The sequence below is a fragment of the Nanorana parkeri genome, unplaced genomic scaffold, assembly GCF_000935625.1.
Source record: "Nanorana parkeri isolate BGI_ZX_2015 unplaced genomic scaffold, ASM93562v1 scaffold401, whole genome shotgun sequence".
Classification (NCBI taxonomy): Eukaryota; Metazoa; Chordata; class Amphibia; order Anura; family Dicroglossidae; genus Nanorana; species Nanorana parkeri.
In genome coordinates, this window is record NW_017306669.1 from 96,045 (window position 1) to 115,607 (window position 19,563).

General features: G+C 44.1%; 1 protein-coding gene across 1 annotated transcript in view; it reads left to right on the forward strand.

Annotated features, from left to right (window-relative positions):
• Positions 1-7,960: 7,960 nt before the first annotated feature.
• Positions 7,961-19,563, forward strand: part of KISS1R (KISS1 receptor) — a 52,541-nt gene continuing 40,938 nt past the window's right edge. Inside the window, exons 1-2 of the mRNA XM_018559511.1 lie at positions 7,961-7,972; positions 11,139-11,282. Coding sequence (XP_018415013.1) covers positions 7,961-7,972; positions 11,139-11,282 — 156 coding nt within the window. The remainder of the gene's footprint in view (positions 7,973-11,138; positions 11,283-19,563) is intronic.

Here is a 19,563-nt window from a genome sequence, read left to right on the forward strand (position 1 = left end):
TTGCTGGGGGGGAGTTTGTGGAAGATTGTGCTGTGGGATGGGATTTTTCCTTGAAGGGGATAATTTTTCATGCTAGGGAGAGAGAGAGGGGGAAATATTTGCTTGGGAGGACTTTTTCTGAAGGCAAGGCCAGCACCCTGCGGTGTGTGTTTTAAGTGCTCCAAATCTCTGCACTATTAATATTGAGATTTCAGAAAACAACGAAGAGCACAGCATATATAACTGGTTCCTTCAATCACCAGACTGGACCTCTTGTCTGCTTAGCTTCAGACACATGATCTGTTTAGATGTAGACCTTCTCTGTCCCTTCACAATATCCAACTTTCAGATGTCAGTGTGGCTCCGTGTCCGTCTGTCACATAATCGGCATCCCCTGTTTGGACCTACTGGTCAGAACACACAAACCCTTACAGCAATGACCAATTTAACTTCAACATATACACACCAGGACAGTAAATCTTGCTTCCCTTCTCATGACATTTCAGTCTTTCACCCACATAGATACTTTCTTGCCTTGTACTAGTTCTATCCTGACAAAATTAAGCCAGCATACGGCAGGACCTTTAAGGCTCTTCACCAGAAACTTTTCTCCCATGCCTTTTCAATTCAGGGATACCCCTGCTGGCACATTTGCCAAAATGGCATTTATAGGGGAACGCTGGCTCGAGTGAGTACACTGTCAGCCCCGCCACCTCAGCCCTCACACACACACATCACCCTGTGGGAGCCACTGGACGTGTGTGGTGTGTGTGTGACAGCTGAGGCGACAGGGCTGCTGGCGCAGGAGATTGTCAAGACCTGGGCAGAATATTCGCTCCATAAGACGCACAACGATTTTTGCCCGCCTTTGGGGGGGGGGGGGGGGGGGGGGCCAGTGAGAGGGGGGAGTGCGTCTTATGGAGCGAAAAATACAGTACTTACAAAGCTCACATTGGGATGTTTTTTCTACACCAACACTAACTTTCATTCCACTTTGGAAGAGTTATGTTTTCAAACCAATTAACAGAAACAGGCATGAACTGTTTTAATTGGGGATCAAATTTCTTTTTGTGCATTGCCACTTGCAACACTAAGAGGGTAAGATGCCCAGCACTTTCAGACCTGTCAATCAGCACATTCTAAAAGGCTCCCTACTCCTAGATCTCCCCTTTGGTTCTACCTCACAAAGTGGCCTAACCCACTAAAGGCAGTACTCTACCATACGAAGTTTCCATCTCTGCCCTATGACGATGAGCAATTGCCTCACTGCAATTGCCTGCTCCTCCTATTATATCAAACTGGTATTCAGTCCAGAAATACATTTCTATTTTCACCATTAACAGTAAAGACAACCAATGTTTTTTCTGAGTCAGCTTCTGGCAGGTCAGCGGTTATCTCCCACAGCAACCTGATGGAATACTGACTTATCTGTTATCAGATACTGTGCAGTCAAATGCCCTGACATCGAACAGTTAAAATAGGCAACCAGGTCTATACCCAGACCTTTACATGGTGAGAACCCATGTTCCACACCTACCATTTCATTGGGGTTACTGCAAGAGCCCCCCTTTGGATCGGTGACCTCAATCTTTTTACTCAACTTATACACTTTTACCAATGCCTCTTTATGTTGCAACTCAGACTCTTTAACCCTTTCCTGGGTTACAGACAGGATTTCTGCTACTTTCTAATAGTTTCTCGACTTTTCCATGCAGGGTTGTTTGCTGCTGCAGTGAGCACACGCTTGACTATTAGTTGAACAGCAGCACCTCGGTCTCGCACAGTAGAAATAATTTTTGCCACACTGTTAGGCCCTATATACACCTGGGGCCAATCACATGAGTCTCACAAATTCCTCGGTGAGACTCCTGCAATCTGCTGCCAGCAGGAGGCATTGCATAATACACTGACACCTGCCACTGCCTGCAGCTGTTCACAGGCCATTCGCAAGTAATTGTACAGGAAGCAATTACCTGTGGATGATCATACCTGGATGCACACTGTTTCCAATTTAAACTTCGCAAGCATACACCTGACACACACGATGTGATGTTTATTTTTATGGTGCTTGTAACAAAATGCTTGCAGAGTTCATCAGAAGAAAACTTATTTTCTGTTGCAATATTTTTATTAGAGTTTTACAGGGGTACAGTAAAATACAATACAATACAGATATTCTGACTCTGCTATGGGGACAATCTCATGGGGGTGAGTAGTAAACATACAAAAGTCGTCATATAGGATGGTTGTCAGGTGTGACTCACATTCCCACTCCTCATAGCTTCCCAACCTCTGAGTACCTGGTCGGTTAAGGCTAACTGGATGTCAGTGCCTAAGGGATGACGTAGTCAGAGGTGTTATGGAGAGTCAGGATAAGGCAATCAACGAAGAAGGGAAGGGGGAAGACAGGGTAGGGTAGAGCAGGGGGGGTTGGGGGAGGGGAAGTATCAACATCAGCATCAGTGTTCATTTTTGATCTAACGGGTAACTCCTTGTCGGACCCCCGGACAGTTCTTACCCTACTGGACCATTTCTCCCTATTCCCATTATCCCTCCCGGTCCCACATCCTTGTGCGTGGTTATATACCTCGGAAGCTAGTTGGATCCATATTGGGATGTTGGTGGAGGATCCAAGGTTCCCATATGAGTAAGAACTTGGTTTGTGAGTCCTCCAGGATACTAGTCAGCCTTTCATTCAGCATTATGTTATCTAACCTACGAGTGAACTCCATATATGTGATCTGTTGCTTTTTCCAGTTGCCCGCCAGGGTAAGTTTGGCTGCAAGAAAAATAAAATGCGATAGCGCCCGTTGCGAGTTATGCAGTTCTGGGATGGGCAAGTGGAAAAGCGCGTGTTGAAGATTTCTAGGTATATGCTTGTGGAACAAGGCGGTGAGTAGTCTATAGATTCTGATCCAAAATCGGGTAGCAATAGGGCATCGCCACCAAATATGAATCATATCTCCAGCTGCCCTGCAACCCCGGTAGCAATCTCCTGATGAGTCAGGATATATATGGGCGAGTCTAGTCGGGACCATGTACCACTTCATAACCACTTTATATGCCACTTCGGCGTTGGTAACATTACGGGAGCATTTGGCAATACTCTTCCACATCCGTCTCCACGTCTCCAGGGGCCACTCCTGCCGCAACTCCCTCCCCCAGCTGTGAACATAAGAGTGAGTGATATAGCTAGGTAGTCTATTCAACTGGGAGTACAGAACCGACACCAGGCCCGGGCCCCCTGGAGCGTGCAGGCAAATATGCTCAAAACAGGTGAGTATACCACCAGGCTCCCTTCTTTTTATTAAGGCAGAGGTCCAGTGGTGGAGCTGGAGGTATCGAAAGTGTTCAGACATTGGTATCTGTTTACGTTCCCTCAGGTATTGCCAAGAGGGTATGGTAGGGGATCGTGCCATGTCGTATACTATTTTAAAGCCATTGTCCGTCCACCACTGGAATGCTCTGGGGTTGTCCATTCCTGGTGGAAATAGGGGCTGGGACACCAAAGGCAGGAGTGGAAAATATGGGGAGAGTAGGTTGGCAGAATATTTAATGGAATCCCACACCTTAAGTGAATGTATCATCAGTGGACTCAGGGTTTTAGGTCTGTTAATAGTTGGTATCCAGGGCAATGCTGATAGTGGCACCGGTGAGCAGTTAGGGATTTCCAGCATAAGCCAGAGAGGGGGGGATTGTTGTTGGTGTAGGGAAATCAAAGGCAGAAGTTGGGACGCCTGGTAGTACAGTTGTATATTGGGTAAGCCTACCCCTCCATCTCTCTTGTGTTTGTATAGGGTGGAGCGTGCCACCCTGGCCCTAAGAGGGTGCCATGTGAAGTGGAGGATGCTCCGCTGCATTGAACGTAAGGCGAAGGAGGGGATGGCGACCGGAAGCGTTCTGAAAAGGTAAAGAAGTTTCGGCAGTATGGTCATCTTAACTGCCGACACTTTACCCAGCCAGGAAAGTTTATGAGGGAGCCAGGATGTCAGCATTTTCTTTAGGTCTCTAAATAGGGGGACATAGTTTGCAGCGTATAGAGTGTTGTATGTGGAAGTAATTTTTACCCCCAGGTAGTTGATATGGGACTTAGCCCATTCGAATGTAAAATTGGTACAAAGATGGTCATATAAATGTCCAGGGAGCGTCACGTTCAATGCAGCGGACTTACCCCAGTTTACTGTGAGTCCAGTTATGGTGGAGAATGTTCGTAAAAGGTTTAAAAGGTTGGGTACTGTGGTATGCGGCTGAGTCAGGGTAAGCATAACGTCATCGGCGAAGAGGCTTGCCTTATATTCGACCCCCGCTAGTTCGATGCCTCTAATGTTGGGGTTTCCACGAAGAAGAATCGCTAGGGGCTCAATTGCTAGTGCGAAAAGGGCCGGAGATAGGGGACATCCCTGTCGGGTGCCCCTCTCGATCGGGAATTCTTGTGACAGGCGCCCTAGGTATTTAATTTGGGCTTTGGGTGTGGAGTAAAGAACCTGCAACCAAGTTAGGAACGAGTCTCCAAAACCCCAGCGGCGTAGAATGTACTGTAAGTATTCCCATGAGATGGAATCAAAAGCCCTCTGCAGGTCTAGGGATAGTAGGAAGCCTGGAATGTTTCGGGATTGTAGTACATGAACCAGGTGTATTATTTTCCGAACGTTGTCCCCCGCTTGCCTACCGGGAATGAATCCCACCTGGTCTCTATGGATGATATAAGGGAGGATGAGATTAATACGAGTGGCCAGTATTTTTGTTAGAATTTTAATATCAATGTTTAGCAACGAGATGGGTCTGTAGTTCTTGGGGTTTAGATGGTCTTTATCGGGTTTGGGGATCATCGATACATACGCCAGAAGGGACGATGGATGTAAGTTTGAGCCAGTTTTAAGGGAGTTAAACATCCGGGCTAACTTAGGGGCTAACAGTGGTGCAAGTTTCTTATAATACAAAGCGGAGTATCCATCGGGGCCTGGCGCTTTAGATGGTTTGAGGTGTTTGATAGCGGTTAGAACTTCTTCCATTTTAATATCAGAGTTGAGGAGGTCCAAATCGGCCTGTAAGATCGGTGGGAGGGTAGCATCTTGCAAGAGATCGTCCGCTTGCTCTGGTCGGAATGATCTCGAATTGGCGTATAGCGTTTTCAAATCATGTTGAAAGGACATTAATATTTTGTCAGGGTTTGCTGTAATACTACCACAAGATTTCCGTAGTCTGATGGGAGTAAACCGGTTCGGCAAAGTGTTTAACTTATTGGCTAATAGAGAGCCTGGTTTATTAGCTCTAGAGTAGAATTTATGCTTAGCCCATCTTAGTGTCTTATCGGATTGTTGGTCCAGCAATAGGTTCAGCTCAGCTTTGACCGTATTTAGTCGGGTCAGGAGCGTGCGTTCGAACCTGTCTTTAAGGGCCTGGTCCAGTACTCCCAGCTCAGACTGTAGTTTGGCTATCTTGTGCAGTCTTTCTTTCTTGCGGCGGGAGGCAAGCTCTATTAGATGCCCTCGCATTGTAACTTTGTGCGCCTCCCACAGGGTTACAGGGGACTGGACTGAGTCCTCGTTAAGTTCAAAATATTGTCTAGCGCAAGTTTCAATGTGGAACATGTTGTCTATAGTGGACAATAGGGAGTCATTTATTCTCCAGTGCCCCCGGCCATGAGTGCCGCCTTCCAGACGAAATTGTATGACGTTGGGGGCATGGTCTGACCATGGGATTGCCTTTATGGTGGCCGATATGAAGTGGGACAAAAAGCGTTGGGTTGTGAAAATGTGATCAATTCTGCAAAAGATTTGGTGGGGATTAGAAAAGTAAGTGTAATCTTTAGTGTTGGGGTTCATTTCTCTCCACACATCCACTAAACCATGATTGTTTAGAAGGGTTGCCAGGGAAGGATTGTTTATAGGGGGTGCCGATACTGGGGTTGGGGCATTTACCTTATTGGTTTTATCCATATGGGGGAGTATTACCATGTTAGTATCTCCCGCTAAAAATAGCAAGCCTTTAGTATGGTGTTGGACTGTTTGAAATAGGTGCGAGAGGAATTTGATTTGGTGCGTGTTCGGAGTATAGTATGTGACAAAGGTAACCGCCTCATCAAAGAGAGTGCCTAGTAGGAGGATATAGCGACCGGTAGGGTCAACTATTTGCTTGTGGCAAAGAAAGGGAAAGGTTTTCCTAAAGGCCACTAGTACCCCTCTCTTTTTTTCAGTGAAAGTAGAATGATAGAACTGGGGATAGTTTTTATGGAGGTAGTGTGGGCAGGATGTCGTGGGGAATCTGGTCTCCTGCAGGCAGATGACATCCGCATGGCAGGAGGAGTAGTATGAGAAAGCCTTATGCCGTTTGGAAGGTGAATTGAGCCCCTGAACGTTGTGTGAAATCAATACAAACTTACTAGCCATTAGAGGAGGATAAGTGGGACGATGCTTGAGATTTCAGCCGCACACCACAGTAGGGGTAGATAGGGTAGTCCGCATGGTCCAGCGGGATAGCCCGATGTGATGGGTAGGATGTTGATCCAAGAGAGATGTAGGGGAGGGAGGGGAAGAAAACCTTTAGGGTAAGACAAAACACAGGTTAAAACAAAAAACGGATGAACCATAAGGTACAACAGTAGCAGCCGTCCGTGAGGATCGGCCTCGCAGGTAACGGGATCGGAACTATCCGTCCCATTGCTTGCCATGCGGAGGGGTGTTACTACCGATCCCCATGGAAAGCGATATCTTGTCAGTCATGACTACCTGAATAAAGCTATTTACAACTACAAATCCCAAATGCATTAACATCAGACATCAACGGAGTCTAAAAAGTAAACAGGTGCTTCAGCACGCAAGGACCAGAGTGAGCGCGTGGGCATCCAAGGGAGGCGGCATCATGGTACCCCGGCCATGTGGGAGCACAACGGGTACTCGCCCAGGTGGCAAGGGCAGGGGCATCGACAGCATCAATAAACAACCTCAGGCACCCGCTTCTCCCTCAGTAACTTATAGGTTGACGGCCCAGTGGCCAACTCGGTGGAGGGCAAACTTTATGGGGGAGTCGATAAGAAAAACTGGAACCAGGTGGATCTCACATCATCAGTTTGGATCTGCTGGAAGGGGGTTATCTCTCTGCTTCTTCTGTGGGGATGTTCGCTTCTTCTGTTGCCTCTCCCAGATCGGGCTCGGTGGGACTGTAAGACGCTTCTCTTTCTGTGATGAGGTGTGCATTTGTGAGGGGGGCAGTAGAGATAAATCCGCGAGAATCTTGCGGAGGTCGTCTGGGGTAGATGCTGCGAACGGTTTCCCATCCCAGTTGAATAGCACCTTAAAGGGGAACCCCCAGCGGTACGGGACGTTTTGCGCTCGGAGCACTTCCAGCAGGGGTTTCAGCTCTCTCCGCCGTTGGAGCGTGGTTGGGGAAAGGTCAGCATAGATTTGATACGGATGACCCTGGAAGATTAGGTCTCTGTATCCTCTGGCGGCAGACAAAATGGCCTCTTTGGTCTTGTAGTAGGTGAACTTGATGATTATGTCCCTTGGAGGACCATCACGTCATCTTTGTGCCAGGGCCCTAGTGCGACCCCCAGCTGCTCAGAGATTGAATCAAATTCCCTCTCTTGAGATTCCACAATCGTAATCACATTGTCCATCTTGGTTTCTAGAAGATCTGTGCAGGTGCCTATCTCTTTAATTTCAGACGATAACACTGCAGCCAGCTTGACAGTTGCCAGAGTTAGCTCTGTTTGCAGCATCGTGCGGAATTTATCCAATAAGGCCATGTCCCTGACACTCACTGGGTCGTCTGCTGGGGTCAGGGGCATGCTATCGAGGGAGGAGGAATCAAATACCTCAGGTGTGGGAGCCGGAGAGGCCCGCGGTTCCTCGTGCTGAGACACGTCCGCCATCTTGGGTCCCCGTCGGCTGCGTGTGAATCGCGGCTCCTTCTGCCTCCTGGATCTCCGCATCACGCTCCACGTGTGGACGAGTGTTGTGTCCGGGGTTCCGGTGGCTGGATGGTCGGTCAGGTAGGCTTATGGAGGCTTTTGTCTGCTTTCCAGGGGATCGGTGGAGCGGAGCTCACTCAACCAGCGGCCATCTTGGTCGGCAGCTCGCCACGCCCCCCGAAAACTTATTTTCAGCAGAGATCAGTAGACTCCAAACAAAAGGAGCTCCACTTTTATCAGTTTTAGATACACTGGTCTGTTCACACCAGGATTTCCTCTGCCTCTTCACAATGTCCAACTCTCAGGCATCAGTCTGGCTTGTCAGTCTGTCTGTGTAAACTAGATTGGCCTGCACATATACTTCCAATGTGTTAGGCTTCAAGCTGTTCTTATAGCACATAGGAGCACAGACTACAGAATACTCTCTTTTGTGGGCAACACTTTCTTGATATATACAAACACACTTTTTGTAATCTTAACCTAATAACTATAATAATGAGTGTGATTTGCGGTGGAGGGGCTCACAAAGGAGACTAGTGAGCCCGATGACTGATGGAGGGTTTTACACCATAATAGGTAAAAGGGTTATAAAATAATGTCTTTAAAACATTTACTACTACTTTGGAATCAAACGTAGACAACTTAGAAATCAGAAACTGTTGAGACACTTTGGTCAGGGTGATGAAACATGAAGATAGGATGCAGAACATAACATATAGAGTGCAGTGGTCAGTAATATATAATGTACAACATGGCTTCCTGAGTGCAGTAGTCATTTCTGAGAGCTCACTTATGTTAACAGTCAGTGATATGTGCCTCCTTGCTCCCTTTACATTGGTTGTCAGTGCCACATTACATTGCTGTTGTGGTATGTGAAATGTGTAATGTCAGGCTGAATATCACTCTTCCTGGGGCTGCTAGCATACAACAGAGAAAGTTGTTTTGACAGATCTCCTGTGTCTAGTGATGCCTATGTAAAGGAGTCCTGCAAGAATGGTTGATGGTGCACACAGTATACTTTCTCAATTTTCCCTCTTTATGGGAAAGATAGACAATTTTTGAATTTACTTTTAAATTCTTTTTAGAATTTGCCATATTAAAATAACAGGTCACTTATGTGCTCACAGACCTTTTGCAATATACATACCAGCCTGTATATCCATTGCGCTTATATAGTATCTTTAGTAGATTTATTCCAGAGGCAAATCCACTAAAACTGGATATCAACTTAGTTATTCAAACAGTTTTTGGTGGATGTGTTTGACAATAAAAAAAACAGAATGTTTACTCTCTCTCTCTTTATATTGCTCAGTAATTTTAATAACATAGTAGTATGTAAGGTTGAATAAAAACCAAGGTCCATCCAGTTCAACGTGTGTGTGCGTGTGTGTGTGTATTTATCTTGCTGTAATATTTCCCATATCCCTGTCGATTCTGTGACAGAAGAAACTCATCGAGAATTTTATAAAGATCACTTCCCCCTGAACTAATATTTCAGTTATGTATTGTTAGCAGCATGTTGGGTCAAAAGCTGGCTCCTTTTATCCCTCTTGAAATCCATTGGTAAAATATCTATACTTGATTTCCAGCTACATTTAACTGAGGCATCCATTACAAAACCAAATAATGGCAGTAAGAACCGCAATTAATTTTCCATAATATATAATAATGAAGTAGCTGGGATGCTTTATGATAGCTTTTGAAGAAGGAAAAGCACACAGACTACTGTGGAGAAAACACAGGAGTCTAAGTAAGATACAAGAAGCTGGAGTAAAAATCAGCTCACTGATGCCCATCCAAAAGGTTTTGGTGGAGTTTAATTTTGATAGGCAACAGTTCCCCAAGTCAGTTCCCCAAGTCATGAAAAAGCTTAGGGGCCAGTGTATAAACATTCTGCCGATTTACTTTTTTCAATTATGTATTCAATAAAAACATCAATAGATGTAATGGTGTATTGTTGAAAAAATAAATTAAATCCTTGGCACCAACAGTTGGTATTGCCCCATTAGCAGAGAAGTGTTCTTGTAGGCATTTTGTATAATCAACCACCAATCTTGGGCTAAGAGAAATGTTCCAATACTTCTCCATGCAAACATTTTTTAGCTGCAGGATGTTTGTAGTTTTTTTGCATGAACTGCCCATTTCAAAATCCACCTGCAAAATTTCAATGGAAATCAAATTGGTGCTTTGACTAGGGATGTCCATCACCTTCTATTTCTTTTGAGCCATTCCTTGGTGGATTTGCTAACATGCTACCATGTTAAACAACTCATTCTCAGTTAAACTTCAACACAAATCTGCATTATTGTTGTAAATTAATTAGGGCTGTGCAAATTAACGATTAATTTCTCGATTAAGCGTTAATCTTTTTGATCCATTAAAATGTTTTTGATCGACGAATTTTTTTTTTGAAACTCTCTGCACGAGCGCCAGCCAAGGCATTGGCCTATACACATACAGCACAGCAATGAAGTCATACAATGAACTAGGATCACACTAATCCAGCACGTTATTATTCTGAGTTGCCCCACGTGAGATTAATAAAATGCTGAATTAGTGTGATCCTAGTTAATTGTATTACTTCATTGCTGTTCTTTATGTGTATAGGCCAATGTAGTTGGATCTGTATGTGCATTATAATTAATCGAAATTAATCAATTCATCGATTTAAAAAAAATTAGATTAATCGAACACAAAAAGTTTAATCATTACCAGCCCTAAAATTAATACAGCATGTCAACTATATGTGTCATTTGTTCTAGTATACCACCTTTATCTGTAGGCACTATTTAAATAAAGATCTAATATTTGCCTGATCAATAATTTCCATGGGTGTACTTACTTTTTCACATGACTGTATGCTGACAAGGAACATGTTGACAAGAGAACAGAGTGGGCAGACCTTTAATAGTGATTAAATATCTTTGACAATTTTCTTTTGCAAACAATATGTCATTGAAAGCTTACAGTGACATTAAACCCTCAGATTTTTTAACATAAAACAATACTGTAATGTGTGCCTTACTGTAATCCATGGTAGTTTCCCTTCTCTTTGCTGCTCTTCCTTTTAAATCCATATCTCTTCTCATGCTGGGCAGAACTTCTGTTTTGTTTAAAAGGAAGAGCAGCAAAGAGAAGGGAAACTACCATGGATTACAGTAAGGCACACATTACAGTATTGGTTTATGTTACAAAATCTGAGGGTTTAATGTCACTTTAAGCCTTTGTTAAATGTAACGGTTAAAAGACTTGTCTTGTCTCCACAGCTAACTTGGCCACCACAGATATAATATTTCTTGTGTGCTGTGTACCCATCACTGCTGCCTTGTACCCCCTTCCTGGATGGATATTTGGTGAATTCATGTGCAAATTTGTAAACTATATCCAGCAGGTGAGCATGCAATTCAAGACTTTCTGACCAACTGTGTTTGTTTTTTAAATTCACAATAAATAATTTTACATATATTCCCTCTTTCTATCTTTATCAAGTCTTGAGAAAAACCTGACTGAGCTCCATGGAAACATTGACAAAAAAATTCTGTTATTTTCACTTATTTGCGCTGCAAGACCCATTAGTGCCTCTATACCTATATTGGATTTGTATGGATATTTATTTGTTGGTGAGCACCCAGACATTTACCTGTTCATTTAGTGCCCTCTGGGAAATCCAAACTCTTATGGGGTTATTCACTCAGCTGCCGAAAGCAGCTGAGTGAATAACCGAGCCGAAGTGAAGGGAGCTGAACCCTGTTCAGCTATTCACTTTAGCTGTGTACCGCTGTTTTCAGCCATACATCGGCTGGCTTAAACTCCCTTCGGTTCAGCCAAACAGCCTCAACGCATTCGGCTGAACCGAAGTGAAGAACACGTTCGCCTCAGGCAATCCAACATCTGGCAAGCGTTTGACATTTCAGTCCCTGCTGTTCACCCCTATTCTCATGGGGTTGAACAGCAGAAAGTGAATAGCCGAATGCTGCCATGCGGAATTCGGCATGGTCATTCTGTTCGCTTCCTCAGAGGTAGCGAACAGAATAGAAAAAAATTACATGCAAACAAAAAAAAGAAAATGCTGTGCGGCACCCCCTCCCAAACAATACCAGAATGCATGGGATTCCCACCAAAAGTCATACCAGGCCCTTTAGGTCTGGTAGAAATTGTAAGGGGGAACCCCACCACCCAATAATGGAAAAAAGCCAGGAAAGGGGGGAGATGAGCGACCTCCCTCCCCCCTTCCCCCCCCCCATCATACCAGGTCACATGCCCTTGGTGCTCAGCTCCCATGCTGATGGGGACAAGGGCCTCTTCCCCAAAACGGAAAAGGACCTCTTCCCCACAACACTGGCCCGGGGGTTGTGGGGGTCTGCGGGCAGAAGGGCTTATTTGCATTGGGGTACCCCTTACATAAAGAGGGCACCCAGATGCAGCCCCTCCTTGTGAATTTCCTTTCCTGCTCTGCCAGGCCAGTGCTTGGATTAAGGGTCTGGTTGGGAATTTTAGGGAAGACACAACTTTTTTCCCATTATTGGGTGGTGGAGTTCCCCCTTAGAATTCGTACCAGACCTAAAGGTTTTTTTTTTAACTCGTGTTAAAGGGTCTGGTATGGTTTGGGAGGGGGACCCAGCCCTGTTTTGTATAAATATATTTTTGTTTATATTTTGCAGGGAGAACGTTTTACTTTGGCAGACCGTTCTCCCTCCGTCGGCAGTGTCAGCCCTCGTTCACACCTGAACGTTTTGTAGCGCGTTCTACGCTCGACGAACGCTCTACAAAACGCTCAAAAATATAAATCCCATTGTATTCAATGGTCTCGTTCCCACCTTGGCGTATTTCCGCCCGTCCCTAACGCACTACAAAACGGCCCACGCCTGAAAAGGTACAGGTACTACTTTGGGCCGTTTTGTTGCGCGTTTCCATTGGGATACAGCCAAGTAGCCTAAAAAAAAGTAGGTAAAAAAAGGCGCAACAGACGCGCATATGCAATACGCCTAGGTGTGAACGAGAACTTAGGCTGCATATGCGTTCAGGTTGGCTGAGTGCTTCGGCTGCTCTTGGGCTATTGTGAATAGTTCATACAGCAGCCCTTCGGTTCGGCTGAACCGAGGGCTTCCCGCAGCTGAAGCGAGCCAAAGGATTAGCTTAATCTTTCTGCTCCTTTGTGAATAACCCTCTTAATTTTTACAGCTGTTCTCCAGATTTACAACCTGAATAGTGATTATAGTTTTGTAAAGCACTACTGATCCACTACCTTCTAATTTTAATTGCTAATCATGTATCATTATACCTCAGTATTTAATTTGTGTTGTAGGTTTCCACATAAAATGTTGTAAACTGTCATTGCTAGAGTTTAGCTACAACTGGGTTCTTTTATGGCATCCTCTTCACAGAGGAAGTTTTGGTTATTATTTTGCTCTTCTTAAAAGCTACCTAACTTGACCAGTTCCCTTGCTCATAAAAGTTGCTATATTTGAGGTTGTTTTTTTTATTAAGGCTGCAGGGCAATAGCTATCTGAAAAGAACTGATTATTACAGGTTATTGTCTTTTACCGATCTCTTGCAATGTAACTTTTTTTTTTTAGAGCCGACATTGTTAAGCTGATATTTTCCACAGCTGGTATAACAGGCAAACCAACTTTAGTCTGTATGTCTTCACAGGTTGAGTCACTCTATATTAGGGCTGCAACAACTAATCGACATAATCGATTATAATCGATTATTGAAAAAGTTGTCAACTTTTTCAATAATCGATTAATCGGCTTCCGATCAGTTGGCCCTGTTCACGGCTCCACACACGCTGCGCACCGCACCTCCTCCCCAACTCACGCTCAACGCTGCCAGACCTGCCCGCATCCACGTTCTACACGCCGCACCTTCTTCCCACCTCACACTCACCGCCCGCCCACATCCACGATCGGCACAGGGACGCGGGGAGATGTAGTAAGGAGGAGCAGGTGTGGGGGGATGACAGCCACTGATAGACAGGCCCGATCTCAGAAGCAAGTTGCTGGAAGACTGCTCAGGTAAGCCTGCACTTTCCCACACATGGTGCTCTATAATGTATTGCTGGGATTTGTATTCCTCTATAGCTGATGGTACATTGTGCTGTATATTATACATAGGAATGCAAAACCCAGCAATACATGATACACTGTGTGTATCATGTATTGCTGGGATTTGTTGTACTCCTCTATAGTTGGTGATATTCTGCACAGCGCCATGCAGAATTCCACCAGCTATAGAGGAGCACAACAAATCCCAGCAATAATACATTATACAGTGGTGCAATGCCGAACACCACTGGCTATAGAGGACTACAAAACCCAGCAACAGTACATTATACAGCGCAATGCAGAATACTGCCAGCTATAATGATGTACTATTGCTGGGATTTGTTGTGCTCCTCTATAGCTGGTGATATTCTGCATTGCGCTGTATATTGTACTATTGCTGGGATTTGTAGTCCTCTATAGCCGGTGCCATTCTGCATTGATTGCTGCATAATTTTACACTTTCCATTTCACTATATTGCACACCACACTTTTCACTTTTTTACCTTCACTGCTCCAAGCTTGCTCCTGTGATGGACTACAATCTCAATACAAACTAGTAGTCCCATCACTGGAGCCATTTTTTTACATTTATTTTATTGTTTATCTGATTAATCGATTAATTGAACTTAATAATCGGCTAACTAATCGATTTTGAAAATAATCGTTAGCTGCAGCTCTACTCTATATAAGCTATCCTTGGTCAATTTCAAGAGTTATACAGTATATTTCAAGAGCTACATATGTTATTAATAGTTTAGGACATAAGTAAAATTCCTCATCTGAATTATTTTAGGTCTTTGTTTAAAAATGTGTCAAAATAATAAATTAGGGGATAAGGCAACAAAATAAATGTAAAACATCACAAGGACTCATGTTGTTATATTATGAAATATCCAAGAAAAAAATAATGTCTTGCAAAAAGTCTTGCAAAATTTATGTCTCTTTTCCAAGAAGACCAACCACACAGTTATGTAACCATAGGGTGTAAACCTTTATTACATCCATCCCCTTATTGTGACTTTTTATTAGTAGCATACAGAGCAGTGGCGTAACAACCGGGGGTCAGACGATGTGGCTGCCACGGGCGCAGAGTTGGGGGGGGGGCGCCTGCCGGCCAGGAAACATAATTCAGCCATGAAGTCTGTATTTCACTGCAGCCGGGCAGGGGTATGGAAGCAGCGCAAGTGTAGGCAGTACAAGGAACCGTTGGGAGGTGTTGAGCTGAAAAATCATGTCCCTGCGGATAATCAGGCTATGATAGCTGAGCTCCGCCCCCCCGTTCTCTGGTGCGATTGCTGACCGTATCTGTCACCTGTTGTACTGTATGCCTTATACTAAGTGCTCCCAGACAGTGTGAGTGTAGGAGGAGCAATATGTGAGCTGTCCCCGCCCCCTGTTGTATGCTGTGCACGCTGGCAGTACATGCCATGTGCTCACAGTAAGTCATCCCATTCAGTGTGTGGACTGCACAGGAGCATTTGTGAGATGTCCCTGCACCTCATCATACTCTGGAGGTAAGGGGGAGGGATGGGGTGTGTGTGTTTTAGGTAGGGGTGTGTGTGTGTGTGAGGTAGGGGTATGTGTTTTTGTGGGTTTAAAATTAGTATTTTGTATGAGCTGCTATAGGGAGAGACCATACATAGGGAGTGATTACATCCAGTGGCGTAACTACCACCATAGCAACCCACGCGGTCGCTATGGGGCCTGGGGCAGAGGGGGGCCCAGTAATGGGGGCGAGGGGCTCAGCAGTGTAGGTGGAGGACGAGACCCGGCTGCTGCGGAGGAGACTGGGGCCCTCGGCCGTGAGTGGTGAGAAGATGAGGATGGCTAGGGTGGTGAGGAGGTGAGGAAGGATGGTGAGAATGGTCAAGATGGTGAGGAGATGAGCCGTTCCACTGAAAAAGCATTTTTTGCTTTTTCAGTGGAACGGAATGCAGGCAAAGTTTTGCCACGCGTCCGATACCTGCCCCAGAACGCAAGGGGAAGTTTTGTGAGTGATTGTGGTGCGTTCCAGCAGCTACCACTCTGGAACGCACCGCATTCGGTGTGAACAAGCCCTAAAGAGGAGTTCCAGGCTGTAAAGTCTGTACTGGAGGGAGGTGAATATATTTACATATATTACAATGACCTCTATGCTACCAGTCCAGAGATCTTCATGCTTAAAATGTAGGAGATGACATGCCTCCACTCCCTGAGAGCTGCTCTGAAGATGGCCAGAATTAGTGATTTTGCTTAAAAAAGTGAAAAAACATGCCAGCTCCCTAACTGTATACATTAAAATGTCTGGATCAGGACAGCACAACATTAAAAATGTAATTAAATAATTAGTAATGCTTAATAATGAATGAAATAATCAATATTTAAGAATCAACTAAATAACTAATAACATTTAATAATTAAATCACTAATAATTATTATTAAAAAATAATAAGTAAATAATTTATATTAAAGACGGCCCTGCCAAAATAGTGGCAAAAACAATTAAGCGGGCAAACTATGCGGCCGCTCATTGGGGTCGAATGGCGCTGGGGGGGGCCGCAACATTTTAGGCTGCCCCGGGCGACCGTAACTCTGGTTACGCCACTGATACAGAGTACAGCAAGCACATGCATTATGTTTATTTCTGCCATGAACCTACTTATACCAGCTTGTTTCTACCCAATCTCCTTTGAATAATGTTAAGTCACCCTATGGACTGGAAAGGGGGTGGAGGGGTGAGGGACTGTGATTGTTGTGCCATTATCCCTGAGCCACTTGTTTTACATCAATTTTTCATAACTTCAAGTTCTGAACAAAGAGGAATAAGGTAATTTACCAGTTATTAACAGGCAGACACAGCTCCTTTGAGTAAATTATACATTTTTGCAAATGTTTGAAATCCTTACATATTTATATAAGGTATACAAAATGGAAGGGACAATGGGAATTTCAGGTTACATAAATACAAATCTTTCACAAAACATAACATTTCCACAAGCTTACATTCTTGTAAGTAGGAGACCTAGAAGCGTTTTTATGATACCTTATGAGACTGGAATGTGGCTGTATTAGAATACTCACATAAAACATATGTGCTATGGTATCCATACTACCAGAATAACCCCTACTGATGTTATGAAATACTAACATTTTATAACTCCAAAAATAATCATGTTTTCCAATTTATTGTATTTGGCCTTGTAGAAGGCTTTACAACACCAAGAAAATACAGCATTTTTTTTTAAACACAGACAAAAAGAAAAAATGCATGCTAGTATACAACTGGTGAATAGAGAGAGCTGTTAAGGTGTATCAGTGCTAATGTAAACTTTGCCTGAGAGAAATATGGATGCTGCCACATTGACAGTCTAAAAATGCTTAAGATAGCAAGATAATTTCATGCATTTAATGAAGCATAGACAGTTAATGAAAATGATGCATTGGGACTGGAAAGAGTGCAAAGGAATATAACACAAGCAATAAAGAGCATAGAGCTTCTGCAGGGCCGTAGATAATTTTTTTTCCTGGGGGGGGTTCAGCTTCCTCAAATTATAAGATTTTATCTAGCAGACACACCAAGGTTTGAAAAAAATATACCGGCCATATAATTCCTAAACTAATCCTTTACCCTGAGTATTCTGACTCCGATTGTTGTGATAGCGATACATCCCTTGCTGAGACCTCCATGCCTGGCCTGTATAAGCAGATATACTCACTGCTGACAATCCTTGTCAGATAGCTGAACTCACCAATACCGATTCATTCAAAAGGGTGCTTTATTCTGAACATCAAGGTTACAGCAGATGGATGGAACAGCAGTTGAATGGTTATAGTATTGTGCCGTCAAAAAATGATGCCTTTTCTAGCGTACTATGTAGAGTACATGTGTCCTAGTTTCATGTGGCCTGTTAGCTGTGGCCATGACACAGGAAGTACTGTTCTCAGGAAGAAGGGTGGGGCTTACGTAGAGAGGAACTGAGTCATCGACCTCAGAGATATCAGGGAAGGCAACATTGAAAAATAAATACACTACCACAAAAGGCCACTAGATGGCAATATAGGAACAAATATAGAATGACTATAGAAAATGGTATAGGGAAAACACTCTATATAAACTTCTATCTACTAACAATGCTAATATTAACTGAGGCTATGCATCTCATATTCTATGCCCCATTGGGGCGGCACACTGAGCAATACTGATTTTGTTGTTTGACACCATATGGATAAAAACCATGTTTTCAAAAGACTTCTAATTGGTACCAATTCACACAAACCACTTAGTATACACATACAAAAAATATTTAGCAGAATACATTTTGGCCTAATTTTATGAAGAAATTTGATTTTATTTAATATTTTGTATAACAAAAAGTTAAAAATATTTATTTCGCACAATTTTTTTTCTTTTTTCATTTATATAAAAAAATGAAATAAAAACCAGCGGCGATCAAATAGCACCAAAAGAAAGCTCTATTTGGGTAAAAAAATAGGCGCCCGGGGGAAAGTCTTTCATTAGCGCCCCCACAAATCAATCCATAGTTCAATGCTCTAGACAAACTGTTCCCTTGCCTATGTTTTCCCCTCCTGATCCACCTTCAAATCACCTAATTCTCCAGTGCTGCTTTGGTAATTTTGGTAAAAATTGTTTCAATTTTCAAGGCATTGCCCCTTCTAATCTGTCATGGAGGAGAGACTTGAGTGATTTCAGGCCTAAACTTCATGGTGGTTCAGGAGGGGTGCTGCCGCACCAAAAGAAGGGAGAACAGAAGCTGGTCTAAAGCCACTGACCCACCATGGAGACCCACCATATAGCAATATATTATACAGCAATGCATAATACCACCAGCTATAGAGAACAAATCTCAGGAATACATTATATAGCAACGCAGAATAATATGAAGCTCCAGGGTGGTGGCCTAATGTCTCCAGGGTCTCAGGATGGCTGTGCGGAGTCTCAGGAATGCTGTATGGGGTCTCAGGAGGACTGTCCGGAGTCTCAGGAGGGCTGTGCTGAGTCTCAGAAGTAGAGCTGTAACAACTATTCGATTCAGTAGATTAAAATCAATGATGGAAAACGTTGTCAACGTTTTCCATTGTCGATTAGTCGGCTATCAATTTAATTACCTGTTCGTGGCTCCACACACAAGCCGCACGCCACGCCCACGCCGCTCAAGCCGCGCACGCTGAGGACATGCCTCTGCACCTCTCTTCCCCGCTCTCTTCTCTTCCCCGTGAGCTTCCTGACTCGCCGCTGCCCGCCAACAATCAAGGGCCCACGATTCAAAGTAAGTCACTCAGCAACGAGCGCAGGTCAGCATTCAGCCCATGTCCGGGCCGTTGGCCAGGGAGGCAAAGGCAAAGGGCCAGATATAGCATGCGGGCCATAAAATGCCCAGGTCTGCCCTATAGGAACACTGGGGGTGATAGATGAGTTTGAATATTTGATTCCCCAGATAGTCCTCATCGGCTGTATTCTGCTGCAGACTTCTGAAGTATATCACCCCCAGTGTTCCTGTAGGGCAGACCTGGGCATGTGCTGCTATGAGAGCCATAAACTGTACAATATTATTGAAAGGAGGGAACCCCCCAACACCACCACCATGGGGAGAATCTAAACCTTTTTAATGTTCCTGTTTGAAAAAA